At 42.5% G+C, this 19,707-nt stretch overlaps 1 protein-coding gene across 7 annotated transcripts in view; it reads right to left on the reverse strand.

The window, feature by feature from the left end:
* Positions 1 to 19,707, reverse strand: part of CDH4 (cadherin 4) — an 812,930-nt gene that overhangs the window by 559,267 nt on the left and 233,956 nt on the right. The window contains exon 1 of one of the 7 annotated variants that reach the window (XM_081867617.1): positions 2,101 to 2,116. The exons of the other annotated variants lie outside the window; for them this stretch is intronic. Coding sequence (XP_081723743.1) covers position 2,101 — 1 coding nt within the window. The 5' untranslated portion in view covers positions 2,102 to 2,116. Of the gene's footprint in view, positions 1 to 2,100; positions 2,117 to 19,707 lie in introns of those variants that run through there. 7 annotated transcript variants of the gene reach the window in all.

Raw genomic sequence — 19,707 nt, forward strand, 5'->3', positions numbered from 1 at the left:
TTGGTGGCAAAAATGCCTATTTCCTAACTTGCTAGGTATTGCCTCCCTGGCAGAGAAAACTCTTCTCGCCCCACTACCCACCCTGATGGGAAGCTTTTAACGGGTGGTGTGTTAAATCAAATCGCTCCAGTGTGGTTTTTCATCAGTTAATGGCTGCTGTGAAATGGCATGAAAGACGGTGTACCCTAAGGGGGTGGATGGGGGGGAATTAATGGGGGAGTCCAGATGTGGGGAGATGGACGTCATCTAGGGTTCTCTTTATTAAGCAAAATATTAAAATACACGACAATGATTCCGAGCAACACAATCAAAAAGGAAACACATATGTCTACTCTTACATTAGGAAAGCTGGGAGCTACTGCTGCCTTTGTTGTTTCATCTCCCCCCCTCCCCCCACTAAATCAGACACTTCTTCTAAATCAAGCCCTCGGGGAGTACGAGACAAAAGTGATGAGAAGGCAGTGTGTGAATACAAAAGTGGAGCATGTGTTTTATAACTAACTCTGCTCAGAGATCAAGGGAAATGTCATTGTTTATAGCCATCAGAAAAGAATCAATGTAATTATATTTGTAGTATCAATTCAGGTCATTATTCTAATACATACACCGCAAAGCCACATGAGCAGTTTGCAGCTGAGCTGATGTGTTTATTACTTAACTCCTTCCTGTTGAGGTACTTATATAATTATTATTATTTTTAAAAAAGACATGTTCCTCTTCCTCCAAATGCATGCACCCAAACTGAACAGAGGCAGGGTGTAATACCTTGAAGTTGTCACTTTAGCTGAAGGGTGTTGTTGGGTCCACATGAACACACACAAATACACCAAAGTCTCAATGTCTTCACCCTGCACATAGAGGGTGCCCCTCAGTGGCATCTGGTCCATTCGGGCAAATGGGCCACTACCCAACCAACCTCAGTCTGCCTTCAGCCAACCCCACCTGCCCAGGGGAATAAAGATCTACATCGGGACGTGCTGACCTCATAGATTCTGCCACCTGAGGCAGTCGCCTCACCTTCCCTCATGGGTGGGCCAGTCCTGCTGGTGGGACATCTAAAAGAGCATAAAAACAGGTCGGACCACAAGATGGTGCAGGGCAGGCAAAATCCTCACCAATGTTGGCCCCATTAATGAAGGAAAGGCCCAGCCCAGATCATCCACTGCAATGCTTGCTCATAGAAAGAAGCTCTTTGCACTTCTCCTGTGTTCAGAACAGAGTACCTGATGAAATGTCGGTATGTTTAAAGGAGAGGCTGGACCAGTGCAAATAGAAACTGAGCTGGGAGGGCATTGCAGATATTTACTGAGACTTCTCAGACATCCATGGAGGTACTGGCAGGCACAGTGGTGACCACAGGTGGTGTGTTGGCAACCCAGGTAATCCTTATCCCTACAAAAATTATGAAGTCTGCTAAATAAAAGAACAACAACCCCAAGCCTTTGAAGGATGGGAAAGAAACGTGTTTAAAAGCACAAACTCCCAGCAACAACAAATAATTGGGATTGCCAATGTAGTGTCCTCCTAATGGTCTTTGACTACATTTCCCATCATCACCTAGCTAGTAAGGCCAATGAACAGGGATGATGGGATTTGTAGTTCCAACAACATCAGGATGGCACTATGTTGACTGTCTCCTGGATAGAATCCAGCCATCATCTTAATCCTTCTCAGGTGGCCTTTATTCCACTTACTGACATCCACCCAAGTGCTGATTCCAGGGGAAAAGGAAGTGGCAAGCTAGGTTGGGCAGATAATAGTTACGTGCACGTTATGTAGCTGTCCCCTGCCCCTACACAGAGATGTTAAGGAATCCTCCCTCTTCAGAGATACAGACTCACAAAGAATTAGGGTTTCCATCTAAGTATTCATAGATTGTAAAGTCACCTGTCCCATTTGATTCATAGCACCTCAACTGCGCATGTATAAAAACAGCCATGGGGGATTCGAAACCCGGAGTTACACATGTGTTAAACAGAGACTGTGCAATCCCAAAGCCATAAAATATGACTGAAGCGAAAATCAATAGGACCAAAATATGTATCGAAAGCACATCCAAAAGAAATTCTACCCATATGGAAAGGGCTAGATTGTTCTTACTTTTCCACAAAGTTCCAGGATTTTGCTAATCAGAAATATAGGAGAGTCATGTAGAGACTTTTTCTTACATCTTTGTAGTAAAGACAGCAGAATCTGGAAGCTGCCAGATGAATTAAGAGCTGAGAGACTTACCTAAGGGAAGAAAAAGAAAGAAAGAAAGATGTGAATTAATAAATAGAGCTACATTAGGAAGACACAATCAGATTTGGTTACAGATAGGTAGCCGTGTTGGTCTGCCATGGTCAAAACAAAATAAAAAAATTCCTTCCAGTAGCACCTTAAAGACCAACTGAGTTAGTTCTAGGTATGAGCTTTCGTGTGCATGCACACTTCTTCAGATACACTGAAACAGAAGTCACCTATAGAAAGGTCCGGTGACTTCTGTTTCAGTGTATCTGAAGAAGTGTGCATGCACACGAAAGCTCATACCTAGAACTAACTCAGTTGGTCTTTAAGGTGCTACTGGAAGGAATTTTTTTATTTTGTTTTGACAATCAGATTTGGTTTGTCACGCGCTATGATAAATGACCAGATTACTTATGTATACTCAATGAGTTGTTGTTGTTGTTGTTGTTGTTGTTGTTACTATTAAAATTAAATTTTCAATTATGTTTAGAAGCTAAGCAAATTCTGAGCACTAAGAGAAAGCCATCAATTATTCATCCAGGAGTGACTTATATGATAATCCATATAATCCCTTTTCGAAAGTGTCAATATAAGGTAGGCAGTATTTCCATTTTAGAATGCAGTCGATGAATCATAGAATCGTAGAGCTGGAAGAGACCATGAGGGTCATCTAGCCCAACCTCCTGCAATGCAGGAATCCTTTGCCCAAAGTGGGGCTCGAACCCATAACCCTGAGTCTCATGCTCTACCAACTGAGCTATCCAGCAGCTATGATAAAATAAATCACAGAATACTCTCAGTTACCAGCTGGGCAGAAGACTAAGCAGGTACATGGGGTACCTGGTCACAGTCTTCCCCACTGGGGTCAGCTGTGTTATACTTCTACAGCAGGGGTCAGTAAACGTCCACTGTCCCTCAGACCTTGTGGGGGGCCGGACTATATTTTGAAAAAATAATAATGAATGAATTCCTATGCCCCACAAATAACACAGAGATGCATTTTAAATAAAAGCACACATTCTGCTCATGTAAAAACACCAGGCAGGCCCCACAAATAACCCAGAGGTGCGTTTTAAATAAAAGGACACATTCTACTCATGTAAAAACATGCTGATTCCCAGACCATCTGTGGGCCGGATTTAGAAGGCAATTGGGCCGGATCTGGCCCCCGGGCCTTAGTTTGCCTATCCATGTTCTACAGTGGTACCTCGGGTTACAAACACCTTGGGTTACAAATACTTTGGGTTACAGACTCCGCTAACCCAGAAATAGTACCTCGGATTAAGAACTTTACTTCAGGATGAGAACAGAAATCGTGTGGCAGTGGCAGCGGGAGGCCCCATTAGCTAAAGTGGTACCTCAGGTTAAGAACGGTTTCAGGTTAAGAACGGACCTCCGGAACGAATTAAGTTTGTAATCAGAGGTACCACTGTATTTCAAAACAAAACAAATTCCTTCCAGTAGCACCTTAAAGACCAACTAAGTCAGTTCTTGGTATGAGCTTTCGTGTGCATGCACACTTCTTCAGATACGAGAAGTGTGCATGCACACTTCTTCAGTGTGCATGCACACGAAAGCTCATACCAAGAACTGACTTAGTTGGTCTTTAAGGTGCTACTGGAAGGAATTTGTTTTGTTTTGACTATGGCAGACCAACACGGCTACCTATCTGTCACTGTATTTCAGTTATTTCTAAATTTCCATCTATTAGAATATGCAAATTCCATGCAAATCATTACCCAATTTTGGGTAATGCTTCCCTTCTTTTTCCACCCTTGTCATGACTGATCTTCCCTTGAAATAGGCAGACATAAAAGGAACATTGGATGGGCCCTACTCTCAACTACACATGAGGCTACAATGGGGGTCAATTACGCTGTGGGGAGGGGGGTTGTCATGTGCTGAATGCACTCAAAGAAATCCCAGAATCCTTTGCAACACAAAGCAGCTCCTCAGTGAGTGTGCCAATGAAGAAATGGTTCCTCAAAGGCAGAAAAAAAATATAGAAGGGAGGGGAAAACCCACATTATTATAAGCAAACCAATACTACTGGATAGTAAAATTCTGGACAACAGCCAACCCCATTATAACTTTATCCCTGTAAGGCTTGAAGACAAGTGTTTTACAGACCTACTATTTCTTCAGCATGCAATTTATAAAGATTAAAGATTAACATTTACAGAAAAAAAAGTTGCTGCTTAATAGTTTGGCGAAGCCATAAAAACTAACACTTTTCATTATAATAGGATTTTATGGCACATAAGAGCCAGAACACCCCACAGGTCTTTTCCCTTCCTTCTCAATATCTAATGGGGGTTGGGGGGAGACCTATGCACCCTTTAAAGAAAAGAGACCCCTCAAAAGAATAAAATAAAAGCTTTCGTTGTTGTTTTTCAATCCCCCTGCATCAGCAAATATATATCATTCCTTATGTCCCTCCAAGGTGAGGTCTGTTGTGCAGAGAGATAAAGCCTTGAGGAAAGAAAAGGTTTAAAATCAAATTAGTCATTGTATATGCATTCTGTGCCCATTTTGACAATGCAGAATTTTAATGAGCCAAAATCTGCAAAGGCATTTGCACTGACAACAAACTGTTTAATTCACTCGGCAATTCCAAAAGCAAGCTGGAGTAATGACTTTATAATTTTTAATTATCATGGAAGAGCCCTCATCTGTGTGTTCCTTCTCTCTCTCTCTCTTTCTTTCTTTCTTTTACGACTGTGCATACTCTATTAAAATTTTAATATCCATATTTTCACCTTCGGCCAGTAATATTTTCATTATTCTGCAAATAAAAACAGTAATGTAAACAAATCGTTGGCAGGCATTCACCAAGAATTTAAAAGAGCGACAACCAGCTGTATTGGTTTGAATTTGCATGCAGATTCAGGCTCTAAGCTCCCCCGCCTCCTTGCCTGAACTTTATAAAAGACTTGTAAAGGCAAAAATCTCTGCTACAGTTGAGCCCTCAATCCATCTTTTGTTTTTTTTTATAATATTTTTATTAAGTTTATGAAGTACAGAAAAAAGAAATAAAGACAGATATAGAAAATAAAGTAGAGAAATTACAAATTTCCATAATCCTTTATTCCAACACATCTAATGGACTTCCCCACATCTTCCTAACTCTGCGTTCTCTGTGATACAAAACATCAGCAATTTGTTAACTTGTTTAAAAACTTAATGTATCTTTCATTTTATCATGTTACCTAATTTCCAAAGTGTTGTAACCCACATCTTATACGTTTTAGCTTAAACATAATAAAGTTATTTCATTATTCCACCTCTGACTTCTTGTACCTTAATTTCCATTTCATTAATTTACAATTGCTGAAGCTAGAATTTCTAAAAAGTGCATTTTTTAACATTCATACAACTTGTAATGTTTTTTCAAATAGTCTTTAAATTTTTCCCAGTCCTCCTCGATTGTTTCTTCTCCCAAGTCTCGGATTCTGCCAGTCATTTCGGCCAGTTCCATCAACTGCGTCTGCCATTCCTCCAGCGTGGGTAAATCTTGTGTCTTCCAATGCTTAGCAATCAGGACCCTTGCTGCTGTGGTAGCATACATAAAAAAAATTCTATCTTTCTTAAGTACTCTCTGGTCCACAATGCCCAGAAGAAAGGCCTCCGGTTTCTTAGGTAAGGTAAATCTAAGTACCTTTTTTAGTTCATTATGAATCATCTCCCAAAAGGCCTTCACTTTCGGGCAAGTCCACCAGAGATGAAAGAATGTCCCTTCCGCCTCTTTACATTTCCAACATTTATTGTCAGACAGGTGATATATCTTAGCAAGTTTGACTGGGGTCATGTACCACCGGTATATCATTTTCATAATATTTTCCTTCAAGGCACTACATGCCGTAAATTTCATTCCGGTGTTCCATAACCTTTCCCAGTCTTCAAACATAATGTTGTGTCCCAAGTCCTGTGCCCATTTTATCATGGCGGATTTGACTGTCTCGTCCTGTGTATTCCATTTAAGCAGCAAGTTATACATTCTCGAAAGTAGTTTATTTTTTGGCTCTAACAGTTCTGTCTCTAATTTCGATTTTTCCACCTGGAATCCAACCTTTTTATCCACTTTAAAAACCTCCTGGATTTGAGCATAGTGCAACCAATCTCGCACCTTGTTTTTCAATTTTTCCAAGCTCAGCAACCTCCAATTGTCTCCAATTTTTTCAGTTATTTCCCAATATTTAGGCCAGTAGGCTTCCATGTTAAGTCTCTTACGTGCCTTGGCCTCCACCGGTGAGAGCCACCTCGGAGTCTTACTCTCCAATAAGTCCTTATATTTTGTCCAGACCATCAAAATTGCTCTTCTGACAATATGGTTTTTAAACAATTTGTGAACTTTAACCTTGTCATACCACAAATATGCATGCCACCCAAAAGCATTATCAAACCCCTCCAGATCTAGGACATCAGTGTTTTCCAATAAAATCCAATCTTTCAACCAGCAGAAGGCTGCAGATTCATAATATAACCTCAAGTCTGGCAGGGCAAATCCCCCTCTTTCTTTCGCATCAGTTAGTATTTTAAACTTTATTCGGGGCTTTTTGCCCTGCCAAACAAACTTGGAAATATCCTTCTGCCACTTTCCAAAACATTCCACTTTGTCCACGATCTGTAGGGCCTGGAACAGAAATAACATTTTCGGCAATACATTCATCTTTATAGCTGCTATTCGGCCCAACAAGGAAAGTTTCAATCTTGACCATATTCAATCCATCTTTTGTTTTTTAATGCAATGGCAGACCATTATTATGTTATATGATGGATAATATAAGATGATGTTTCTGAATATGTGTGGAGTAAGGGCCCCACACATCTGGAGTGATAGGAAATAGTTTTGAAAACAATTGCATACCCTCCAACACTTTGAACCCCAAATCCGGGATGCCATCTTCCTGGTTATTTTATTGTGAGAGCTCTGCGGCCATTTTGGTTTCTGTGATCTCGCTTGATTTCACTCCACAGCACCCCCCCAAAATGTTTTTTTCCCAGGCATGCTGCCCTAAAATGTGCAGTTTGGGGAACTGTGCGAGATCACGGCCCTGAAAAAGTGGGGGTTGGGGGTTGGGGGGGGAATCACGAGAGATCACAGCAACCAAAATGGCTGCCATTTTCCCATGATAAAAAAATGGGGTGCCCTTTTTCTGGGACACTTACAGGGTACGAAATCATTTCCAGCTTGGATTGGGTCCCACTAACTCTCATTTTCGAAACAACACAATGTCTGATGTAGACCAATGTGTTCGAAATTACTATTGGTTGGGTTGGTTTTGTTGTCAAGGCCAGCCTGTCATGAAAACACACTGATCTACTTGTACAGTGGTGCCTCGCAAGACAAAATTAATCCGTTCCGTGAGGCTGTTCGTATAGCAGTTTTTTCGTCTTGCGAAGCAAGCCCATTGACAGCTTAGCGGATTAGCGCTCTTAGCGGTTTAGCGGCTTTTAGCGGATCAGCTGATAAGCGGCTTATCAGCGGATCAGCTGATAAGCGGCTTAGGGCTTAGGAAAAGGGGGGGGGAGGGAAAAAACCCCGCAGGAACTCACAAGACATTTTCGTCTTGCGAAGCAAGCCCATAGGGAAATTCATTTTGCGAAGCACCTCCGAAACAGAAAACCCTTTCGTCTAGCGGGTTTTCCGTCTTGCGAGGCGTTCGTCTTGCAGGGCACCACTGTATTAGGTGGCAGACTGGGAGGGACAGCAAAACGAGTGTCCCCACACCGAATGCCCACGGCTTACTGGACCACCAAAATGAGTGAACACCAGTGGTGTCCCATCTAAAGAAGACTGGCAAGTTAAATTAATGGAATATGCTGAATTGGCAAAATTGACTATGAAACTAAGAGGAAGAGATGACAACAAATTTAAAGAAGAATGGAAGGTGTTTATTGCATATTTACAAAAGCAATGTACACAGGTTAATACATTAGCAGGGTTTTATGATTACTTGTAATTTTGTTATGAATGAATAATAGGAATTTAAATAGGATAATATTTAACAATAGACATGCAGTATGTTGATAAATAAAATAACCAAGGAAGGGATTAGAGGGAAGTCAATTTGTTTTGTTTCATTTTTGTATTGTTGTTGTTTTTATTTTTGTTATATTTGGAAAATCAATAAAATGTTATTAAAAATAAATAAATGAGTGAATACCAGCTATCAAAGCCTGGTGGATCCTGGTGGAACAAGCCCCCACACCATTGCTACAGGATGCAGGTGATGGTGTTGAAATTCTTCATGTCTGGCTCCACAATGATATGATGACTGGTGGTAGATGTAGAGGTCAAAATGTGGCCAGGCCATCACCCACCCATAAGAGGTACGTTGCCCTTTGCTTACTACTAGTGACATCCGACAGGGTCTTAGACAACAGGGAATTGTGTTGGGGGATGTGTGTCACTGAAGAAGTAAACGAAAGGATGAATCAATGTAATGTACAGCTTAGCTTTGGATGAAAAGCAGACAGAACAAGCAAGCCTTGCTGATGCAGTTCTGCCCACTTTACCTTCAAAGAGCAAGAAAGAAAAAAGAAAGAAAAATAAGGCATATCCCATTTCCCTGATTTAATAGACCATATTGGAAAGCAACCAATATGGTTACAGAAGCTGAAACTGCACCTTTGGTCTCCCCCCACCCCCATGAGCCTCTTTCCAAGCCAAGGTAGTAGTTCATGTCATATTTCAGATAGTGTTTGTGCTAGGAAAGGCTAATACAGTTTTATTTTCCTAGAAAAGTTATCCAGCTTCCATCCTTCATATTACTTTGATCTTGCTAAGCTTCCCACCTCTCTGTGTACACACACACACACACACACACACACACAAAATTTGGTATCAAGCAGAGTCAGGTACAACAGGCAAATCTTTTCCTCTTCATCAGAGCCTGACAATAGACTCAAAAGTTAAAGGCACCCCGTCCGGAAAAGCTGCAGTGCGTGACATTTTATTGAGACAACCCCCATAGGGGAATCAAACAGTGTGAAACATGGCTAACTTCAGCTGGAAATGCAAGCGATTAAAAACCCCCCACATACACAGAAGCAAGCCAAGTTTACAGTCCAGTGCCAATACAAATGGTGCTGAACATCTCCTGTTAAGTTATGCCAAGCCCAAGTCTTGCCCGTCAAAATGTAAACTACGTGGGTTTAGTTCTCAAGTTTATATCCAAGCTGCTGGAAACTTACATGGCTTTGGGTGGAACTTTGCAAAACTGGGAAAGGCTTTTTAAAGAGCTGGCAACAGGAATTGTCTAGTTATGACAGCCCAATCTCTGAGCAGTGCAAGATTCCAGGGGTTGGAGGCACTTACCCAGGATTCGTGTTTCCTTTTAAAAATTGAGGCACAGTGGAGAGTGTGGTGTAATTATGATATGTGGATTATTTACACATATATACAACCTGAGGCTAGGATGGAGGGGTTCCCAGCATCAGCACCCCCAACGGGTCTTGTTTCTCTCGTAGCCACAGCCTTGGATTCAAGCAGAAATCAAACATCATGCTTTGCCTCTCTGGCTTTAATTCTGGGCCACATCATTACCACCAACTTAACTCTAAACTAGCTTTTATCCTTCTAACTTGCTGTGAGCTGGGCCCACCCATTTGCCATCTCACACAAATCTTCCCTTTGTTCTCTTAATGGCCCTTCACCCCAGGCGATGACCTAATCAGCATGCTTGCTTATATTTTAACACTTGCTGGACCTAGGGGTTAGAAAGGCCTAGCACCCAAACTCATATGACTGTGTCGCAATGGTAATGTAGCAGCGTAAAACTATGCAATTATTGACTGTCAATGACCACACACTGTCAGTGAACACAAAACGGGGTAGAGGAACAGCAGAATAGTATATCATGAAAGAAAACTTTAGCTATTTTAAAAGTACACTTCGGAGTTGGAGGGGAGTTGTGACCCACAATAATTCAGCCGCCATTTCTTTCATATGGAAAAAAAATCAGCTGATCCAAACTTTAGAAGATATGTTCTTAAGACTTCATGGTTAATTTTTCTAAGCACCAGGCACCTGTATTTTTGCAAGCCTGGTTCTGATGGTTTAGCTGGCCAGCACAAAAACAGCCAGGAGCAGATACCACAAAAAGCTCAGTATATTTGGTATGTGGCAAATCCAAGTGTACAGTAGATTAAGATGTGGAGGTGCTGGGCAATGGCTGACATAACAGGAAATGCAGATGGCAAGCAAAGGAAGTAAAGCAGAGAATACGATGCTTAGAAGCTCTCTCTGTGTTGTGCCACATCCCTGAATCTAGGATCCATTGTGAATATTTAGATGACCCATGGGTCACCACAATTTGGGGAAGCCTTCTCTTGAGAATGTGACTCTTCCATCATCTTCAGACTCTGAAGACAGCTCCTCTTTAACTTCTTTAACTTCTTCTGCTCCACAGCCATGGAGGACCATGCAACTGTAGAATTGGCTATAGGACCTTCAGGATTTCAGACCACTCTCACAGAGGGGGGAGAAGTCATTGGAAGGGAAAGCCCAGCCAGCCTTCTTAAGCTTTCAGATGTGTATGGGCCTCTGCTGAGATAACCTCTTTCATGGCTCAGGTAACAAGGCCTAATGTGGTCAGAAGAGGTTCTGCTAATTGACATAACATTTCTTGAAGCACTAAGTCCAAGAAGGACAGGAAACTGTGAGGTCATATGGAGCAAAGAGTCAGACATGCACAGTGAACAGAGGAAGAATTAGTCTTTCTCTCCCTCTTCCTAACTTATTAAAATCCTCCAGCCTAGTGGCAGATGGTTTTGTTAGTAAAGGAGGCAAGATGGACCCATTGAGGTACTTACTCACAGCCATTGCTCGAAAGGAATTCCAGTCTCAATGAAAGACAGATTCATTTTCTGTAAATGAGGGCAAAGTCACCCAATAGGCTTTACTTCATGGGTGGCATATTTCTGTTCAGCAACAAGCATTCTGATACATCCTGCTGCATCACTTTGATTCTCTTTCTTCTCCTTCTTCAGTGTGGTGTAGTGGTTAAGAGCGGTGGACTCGTAATCTGGAGAACCGGGTTCGCGTCTCCGCTCCTCCACATGCAGCTGCTGGGTGACCTTGGGCCACTCACACTTCTCTGAAGTCTCTAAGCCCCACTCACCTCACAGAGTGTTTGTTGTGGGGGAGGAGGGGAAAGGAGGATGTTAGCCGCTTTGAGACTCCTTAAAGGGAGTGAAAGGCGGGATATCAAATCCAAACTCTTCTTCTCTTCTTCTTCTTCTTCTTCTTCTTCTTCTTCTTCTTCTCCATTTTCTTTTAAAAAATAAGATTTTTACCCACTATCCCTCCCTTCAATATAGAGTTCAGGTTAAGTGCAGGGCAGTTTGAAAAGGCTTAGGCAGTTTGAAAAGGAAAATATTAAAAGGGCAGAAGTGACAAGAAAGGCTGCCTCCCTGTCGAAATTCAGGAACAAGGGGAACACTCAGAGGGAAGATCATAACTGTCACTTTGATGAGCAACAAAGTGTGCCGTGCCTGATGCTGTCAGAGAAAGCACACCTTGTGCATTTCCCTTTTTTTTTTAGGGGGGGGGGAGCAGGGGATTGTGGAGAATTGAATCATGCATTTGCATAAATGCATTGCTTTCCATTACTAAAGAATCCTACATGTTGCTAACAATTGCTATAGTTTTTGAAAGCAAACTGCCCCACCAACCTCTGTTTGTTCTCAGCCAGCTGTCATTTGCCTGCTTCTCGCTTGCATTCAGTCCCGGAGAAGCCCAGGCTCTCAACATCCTCCACCTCGGACTCAGTGGTGAACTCAGCAGGGATGAAAGATGGAGGGTAAAACTGGAATTAGTTGGGCCTGTCTGTCATTGCCTGTGGCTCCCCCTACTGTTGTCCTCCCTGTCTTCCACCTGAGTCACCACTGCTTTAGTATTATTCTGAAAAAATGAGTTCACATTGTACAAGGGTGCGGCGAAAGTCGGCCTTTAACAGAACACACTTCATCTGTTGGAAGATTCCATTCCACCTTTAGTTGCAGACATGGGATTGTTATGTGTCACATGTCTGTTTACAATCCAGCACAGTTAGCTGGCCTTTCGACCCAAGGAAGCCGACATCATCACCACCATCATCGTCATCATCACCATCATCGTTTTATTTGTACGCCACCTTTCCATAGTTGAAACTATTCTCAAGGCAGCTTACAACATGACAAGACTGACATACCGTATTTTTCGCTCTATAGGACGCAATTTTCTCCCTCCAAAAATGAAGGGGATATGTGTGTGCGTCCTATGGAGCAAATGCAGGCTTTCTGCTGAAGCCTGGAGAGTGAGAGGGGTCGGCGCGCAACCTCGCCTTCGCCTTCGTTCTGGGGGTTGGGGTTGGAGGAAGCTCGGGCTTCCCCCGCCCCAGCCCCGCGGCTAAAAAGGAAGCCAAGACAGCGAGTGGGATCCATCCTGCTCGCTGTCTTGGCTTCTGCCTAAGCTGCGCGCAGCCTCTCCCGGCTGGAGAGGTTGTGCGTGGCTAAAGAGGAAGCCAAGGCAGCCAGCGGGATGGATCCTGCTGGCTGTCTTGGTTTCTTTGCTCTTTGGGGCTGAGGGGGGGAGGGAAGATATTTTTTTCTCTTTATTCCCCCCCCCCCAAAAAAAAACTAGGTGCACCCTATGGTCTGGTGCGCCCTATAGAGCGAAAAATATGGTAATTACAAACATAGCAGAAGTCATAATAAATAAATAAAACATCAAAATGTACGCAACCAAATGGAAACAATTTCCACGTAAATCATAAGATCTAAGACTAAAGATACAACAATAATATCAATAACAGCAACAAGCTCTCTCAACCCAACCCCCCCAATAAACAATACTCCAGCCCAAGAATCTGATCAACAGCCTCAGCTTTTGTAGCTGGAGTCAGTCCACAATCTACTCTCCTAGGCCAGATGGGAAAAGGCCAGCAAGGCAGGGTGCAGGTCTTCCAGGGCTCACAGGGCTCATTTAAAACAACACAGATAAAAATTAAAAACCATTTAAAAGAGGAGACATCAGTGCTAAGCAGCAGGCACAGTCCTTGTGAAGCCTGACAAGCCAGGTGGAAAGAGGCAAGGACAGGGCCTTGCACGCCGTCAGCAGGCAGTCCTCCACTTCAGTGTGGTAAGAGATTCAAAGTCACCATCAACTTACTGATATGCACTGTTTTCCCCTCAGATGTCCTGGCCTGACTCCTAACTATCTGCACAATTAAATATTACTTATTTACTGAACTTATTAATCTCTCTGCGGATAAGTTGTTCAAGCGACTTTTTTAAGTGGCATGGAGTTTAAATAAAAAGAATACACGTGTTTGCCATAAAATACAAGAAACTTCATAAAAAGCCCACAGACAAAGCCCAATAATACAGCAACCAAAGCTTTGGCAGCAGCAGCAGATCATCAATAATAGCTGGCAGCTGCCAGTCATCAGAGTCCACCAAAAAGCAGGAGATGGGAGGAGGAAAAGAAGTTGTTACCTGGTGCTGAAAACAAGTTAGTGATGATGCCAGGCAGATCCCACTGGTGTAAAATAACAACCACAGTTTGTAGCTCATAGCATGAATGGTTATTTGGGATTTTGTATATGTTTGTAAAATTTGCAGGCTGTTTTACATTCAATATTAGCGCAATAGAGAAACGATTTGAATATACATGGGTCACTTTATTTATTGTAAATATTGTTATGAGATGCATATATTTGGACCCTAATTAGGTATCTGCAAGAAAGCTGCTTCCACTCACAGACAGGGCTAAGATGATGATGATGATGATGATGATGATTATTATTATTATTATTATTTATATCCCGCCCTCCCCAGCCAAAGCTGGGCTCAGGGCGGCTAACAACAACAAAATAATACAACATTCTAAAATCATTTCATTATAAAATTAATTTAAATCAAATTGATGGCAATCATTGGACTAGAGTTCTGTGAAGATCCAGCGGAGGTCCCATTGGAAGAAGTGGAGAGAGGCAATTTCCACCATTTCCCACTTCTTCCTGCATCATCCGACACCACCTCTGGAGCACGTTCCCAGGGGGCATGAAGGAAAGGGGATTCGGAGAAAGTTGCATTCACCCCCACTTCCGCTGAGGAAGCTCCCACTGGGAGAAATTCGAGTTAGGATCTAAGCCTTTGTGATCAGAGTGGTTCACGGAAAATTGAATGTGCAAATACGATAAAAGCAGAATATCCATAATACGCAATTATGCTACACTAACAACACAGCAATGACCATTTGACAAGTAACAGGTCATTCAACACATATCAGAAGATTAACTGAGCGCAGAACACGCCAACAGGTCAATTAACAATCCGCAGGCAAGCTTCTGCAAAATTCTAGTTGTGAACTGTAAATGAGACTGTGACGTGGCATGTGAAACTCACTGCATGTGAAACTCCTTGTCTTAAAGAGTTTGGCTAATTTCCTTTTTACTCATGTTCTGCCAATACCTGGAGACACTTCATCAGTGGAGGGGAAGAGTCTCAGCAGCTCAGGGACGGGGCATCCGCTTTGCATGTAGAGGGTCCTGGGTTCAAATTCTGACACCTCCATTCTTGAAACCCTGGAAAGCCACTTCCAGTTAGAGCCAAGAATGCTTAGCTAATTAGACCAAGGAGGAAGCTTCCTATGTGTTGTTTTTTTTTAAGGTGTTCATTCCTATCACAATTTTATTTATTGCAAGCTCTAGTCTTCTGTGCTCTTTGTATTATTTCTGGGCTTCTAGTATTTGTTGCTGCTGGTAATTGTTTTAATGACGGACTTGCTTTCTGTCTCATTAGCCACTTTTGGGACAGGTAAAGTGGGAGGGAAGGTTTTCTTTTTCTAGAAATGCATAAAACAAAAGCTACTGCAGCCTTATGGCAATTTATGGGTCATCGAAAGAACAATCACTCAAAGACTTTTGCCAACTTAGGTGCCAGACACCTAAAAAAGAATAAGAATTATTATTATTTTTTTGGCCACAATGTGATAGTAATTAAATTCTGAGCAGCAGGTCATCAGTAAAGGACAATTCACATGCATATACTACTCAGAAACAAAATACATTATTTCCACATGAATGTGTGAACTGCTTCAACTGGGGGGAAAAATCTGTGTTAGAGATCATGTGAAGTGACACAAAGAATTACTTTGTGGCGATCAATTTCTGAAATGCAGATGTTCAGAGAGAGAGAGATGTTTGGAAGACTGGGAGGGTCTGAGGCAGCAGCCATCAGGTCCTTCAAAAACACCGTCCCAGAAATCATGTGTTAAATTAGTCTCAGAGTGCACCATTCTCTACAGAAAGTGGGACAATGTTTGCTAACCATCGCCCAGACATTAATCTGTGGACATTTGGGATTGCTGCAAGGTTCTTGCAGGGAATATTTGAGCGGAAAGGCTTAAATGCGCAGCTGAAGCAAAGCCAGAGAGACTGAATGAATATAATGTGTATGGCAAGGAATATGGTGACTGTGAGATAGAGAAACCCCTGTCAATTTCTCATTTTAACATTTCTGTTTTCTGCGATCTGGTTGTTGTTGTTTGCATTGCCTTATCCATTTTGTATTTTCTTCCGGTTCAAAGGCGGGAGAACAACAACCATGATTATAATGGTAATAATCAGTGGGATATGAGAGTGACCAAAAAGAAAACAGCAGATTTCTGTGCCGTGACACGTCCAGGCAGTTTACAACAAAGTCCGATATTATAAAAGGGAGACATCAATTCATAGCAAGGGTGTGTGGGGGGGTGGAGGACGCAATCCTTAAATAAGCAACACAAGAACTGTATGAACTCAAATATCTAAATAGCAGTTATACTACTAGCAGTAGCAGCAACTACTCCATTTGTCTAATCCAGTTTCTCCTCCTTTCATTGCTTTCAAAAAGGAGTGTCTTAACCAACTGCTTAAAACTAGAAAGGGATGGGTCAGATCCAGGGACGCGGACTTATAAAAAATATTGGGGGGGCCGGGAAAGCTCATGAATAATAAATAAGCTCATGAATATGCAAATAAAGTGGCGCCGCCTCCTCGTGAGCGAATAGGGGAGAGCGTGCTGCGCCTATTAATCAGCTCCAAAGGAAATTGGGTGGAGCTTTTGCTCGGGAGGGAGGGCAGGAGGCATGCAGCCCGCCCCTCCCTGTGCATTTTGGGCTGGGGGAGGGGCGGCGATGGCGCTCTGCTGGAGGGGCGCCGGAGATTATTGGGGGGGCGGAGCCCCCCCAAACGAATTTTTGAGGGGGCTCGGGCCCCCTCAAGCCCCATGGAGTCGGCGCCTATGGTCAGATCAGAAGCAGATTTTGGGTTCGCCCGCACTGGGCACCAAGCTGGAGATGCCTAGCGTACTCTCAGAGCCTGAGTTGTGGAACATCAGCTCCTTTGATTGGCAGGCAGTATGAAGCCTCTGGATTGGATGGGCCCTGTTAAGGGTGAGGCCTCTTTCCCAGACTGGTCAACAGCTCAGTTCCTTCTGCATTCAGCTCCTCAAACTCCAACTCCAGCACTAGCTCAAGCCCTCAACATAAGCTCCAGAAGTGATTTCAGGGATGTGGGCAGGAAAACACATAGGCTCCAGGTCTCAATTCAGGTGTGGCCAGCCATGATCCTGCGTTGGCCTGGCCTGATGAACCAGAGCAACAGAGGTCAGTCTGGCCAAGGCATTTGCATTCTCTCTCTCTCCCAATCTGGTTGATATGTGGCACAAAATTAATGCTTAGGACGCTACATGCCACACACACCCTGCTCAGTCACAGAAAATGTTAGCTTGAATTCCTGATATGACAACTTGAAGTGTTCAATATTTCATAAAAGCTTCACAGTGGGAGGAAAAAAACAACAATCTGTGATATGGCTCCCATTCTTAAGAGTATCTGACTTTTTTTTTTTAATAGCAAGTATATATAAAAAATGCTATAGGCAATCAAGAAAAACAACCACCACCAATATTTTGAGAGTGGAGGAAAAAGAGGCTTAAAAGGTTGGGGGCCATTATAATTATGTTTTAAAGGGAGGTATTGATTGCTTACCGCCAACCACCCAAGGCACGGTGGTTACTAAATTCATAACTCTTTCCATCTTACAATAAAAGGAAACCAACGTCTTAATAATCCAAGAAATATTGCAGTGTCGCTCCCCGCCCCAAATTCTCTGGGAATCAATGAAATTTAGAACCCTGGAGGTACTTCTATATCAGGGGCCATCCCATAATAAGATATAGTCCTATTATAACAGCACATCTCAGGGGGCGGGTGGTCTTTTTGAGAACAGAGAGGGTAAGTGGCAGCTCCCCCCAAATATGATGGGTGCCAATGAAGAGGAGGAGGAGGAGGAGGAGGAGGAGGAGGAGGAGGAGGAGGAGGAGGAGGAGGAAGAAGAAGAAGAAGAAGAAGAAAGCATCAGCCCCTGACAGGGTAAGTGGCAGCTGCCCAAATATGATGGGTGCCAATGAGGAGGAGGAGGAGGAGGAGGAGGAGGAGGAGGAAGAAGAAGAAGAAGAAGAAGAAGAAGAAGAAGAAGAAGAAGAGAGTTTGGATTTGATATCCCGCTTTATCACTTCCCTAAGGAGTCTCAAAGCGGCTAACAATCTCCTTTCGTCTCCTCCCCCACAACAAACACTCTGTGAGGTGAGTGAGGCTGAGAGACTTCAGAGAAGTGTGACTAGCATGATGAGTCTCTCTCCTAGCAACAGTAGGTACAAGAGAGAACAAAAAGGTGCAAAGGCTGGGAGTCTCCCCAATTGTAGGGAGAACTCATTACAGCAATGCAAGCAACAAAATTTAAGAGGTAGAAGAGCCTGGGTCTTTGGAAGTCAGGCATTCATACATTCCATAATAAAAAAGGAGATACAGATATAGATAGATAGATTCCATCTTTCCCCTCTTTTTGAGTAGATAACAGTCAGATTCATCATTCAAATGAATCAAACCGAGGATGTGCTCTTATGTATCTGTGGCATTAAATAAGATTTGCTCCACATACTAACTTAGCAAAGCAGGATTTTCTGTGTCCAGCACTTGTGTGGCGATAGAAAATTGCTTCCAAGAAATGCAGAGTTTTGTGTCTGACTGCTTTTTGTGTGTTTGGTGGGGGTAGCTATTACAAATGCCTTGATGCTTAGCTACGAGATTTTGGGCTGTTGAACACCAACAATGTGCAAGGAGAACCTCTCGTTGAAAATGAAGGCTTAACGGCTCATGTCTGCTATGATGCAAATATAATGAAATACGAATATATATATTATTGATAGTGCTGTTAGGTGTTCAATACGATCACCAATCTCTCCCTGCAGAAAAGTTGTTATATATTTAGGCCTGTTCAGTGCTGTCATTATTACTGCAACTACTTACTAGAGTTTCCTCCCTGTTTGTAATTTTTTATGGACTGTTCATATTTTTTAAGCTCTATCCATAGGCAAGTGAAAAACCTATTATGGTTCAGAGTTTGGCCATATTTTCTGCACAAGGCAGAACAATCTGTCTAAGCAAATTTCCATCACTTCAATTTCAAAAATATGTATTTGAGTCAGCAAAAGAGCAAACAGTAAATATGTTACACATACTCACACACACAATCTGAACTAAAAACATTTGGGGTTTCTCTCTGTTTTCTCTTCACAGAAACACAACGCACAGCCTCGTGGGCTTTTAATAACTGGAAGGCAATTGCAAATTCCATAAATGACATGCAAAAACCTGCATCACATCCATCTAGAAAGCTGAGATGGTTATGTAGGTTAATCAGGATATATATAGTGAAGATTGGACATTACCAAGCTGTTTTCTGCCTCTGTATATAATAAATGAAATCATTATGCTTATGTGATTATATACTCCAAGATTACACCATGGTAGTAAGAAATCTCATTTTGCCCTACTTGCTTCTGTTCCTGATGCCTTGAGTAGCTTGTCCAAAACTTGCTAAGTTAGAGGTTGCAACCCTGATTACTACAGCGATTTAACATGCACAGTATGTTGTTCAGAGATGGTTAACCTTTAGTCCTCCAGATGTGGCAGGAATATCATCCCCAAACACTGGCATGGCCGGTACACATTTGAGTCCAACAATATCTGGAGGGCATCAGGTTGCTTAGTCCTGCTTTGGTTTCGATGCTATAATGTACAGTGATACCTCAGGTTACGAACTTAATTCATTCCGGAGGTCCATTCTTAACCTGAAATCGTTCTTAACCTGAGGTACCACTTTAGCTAATGGGGCCTCCCAATGCTGCCACTGCGCAATATCTATTCTCATCCTGAGGTAAAGTTCTTAAACCGAGCTACTATTTCTGGGTTAGCGGAGTCTGTAACCCGAAGTGTTTGTAACCTGAGGTGTTTGTAATGCAAGGTATCACTGTATTTATATTAACCATTTCAAATGTGCTGTAAGTCACTTGAAGAACTTAAGCATCTAGCACGTGTGTATCTTCATCACCCTCATCTGGAGGGTGTCTCAGGTGAGCTGCAACAGAGCAGCAGGACAAAAACCAAGA

The sequence above is a fragment of the Podarcis erhardii genome (genome assembly GCF_964252035.2).
Source record: "Podarcis erhardii genome assembly, chromosome: 6".
Taxonomy (NCBI): Eukaryota; Metazoa; Chordata; class Lepidosauria; order Squamata; family Lacertidae; genus Podarcis; species Podarcis erhardii.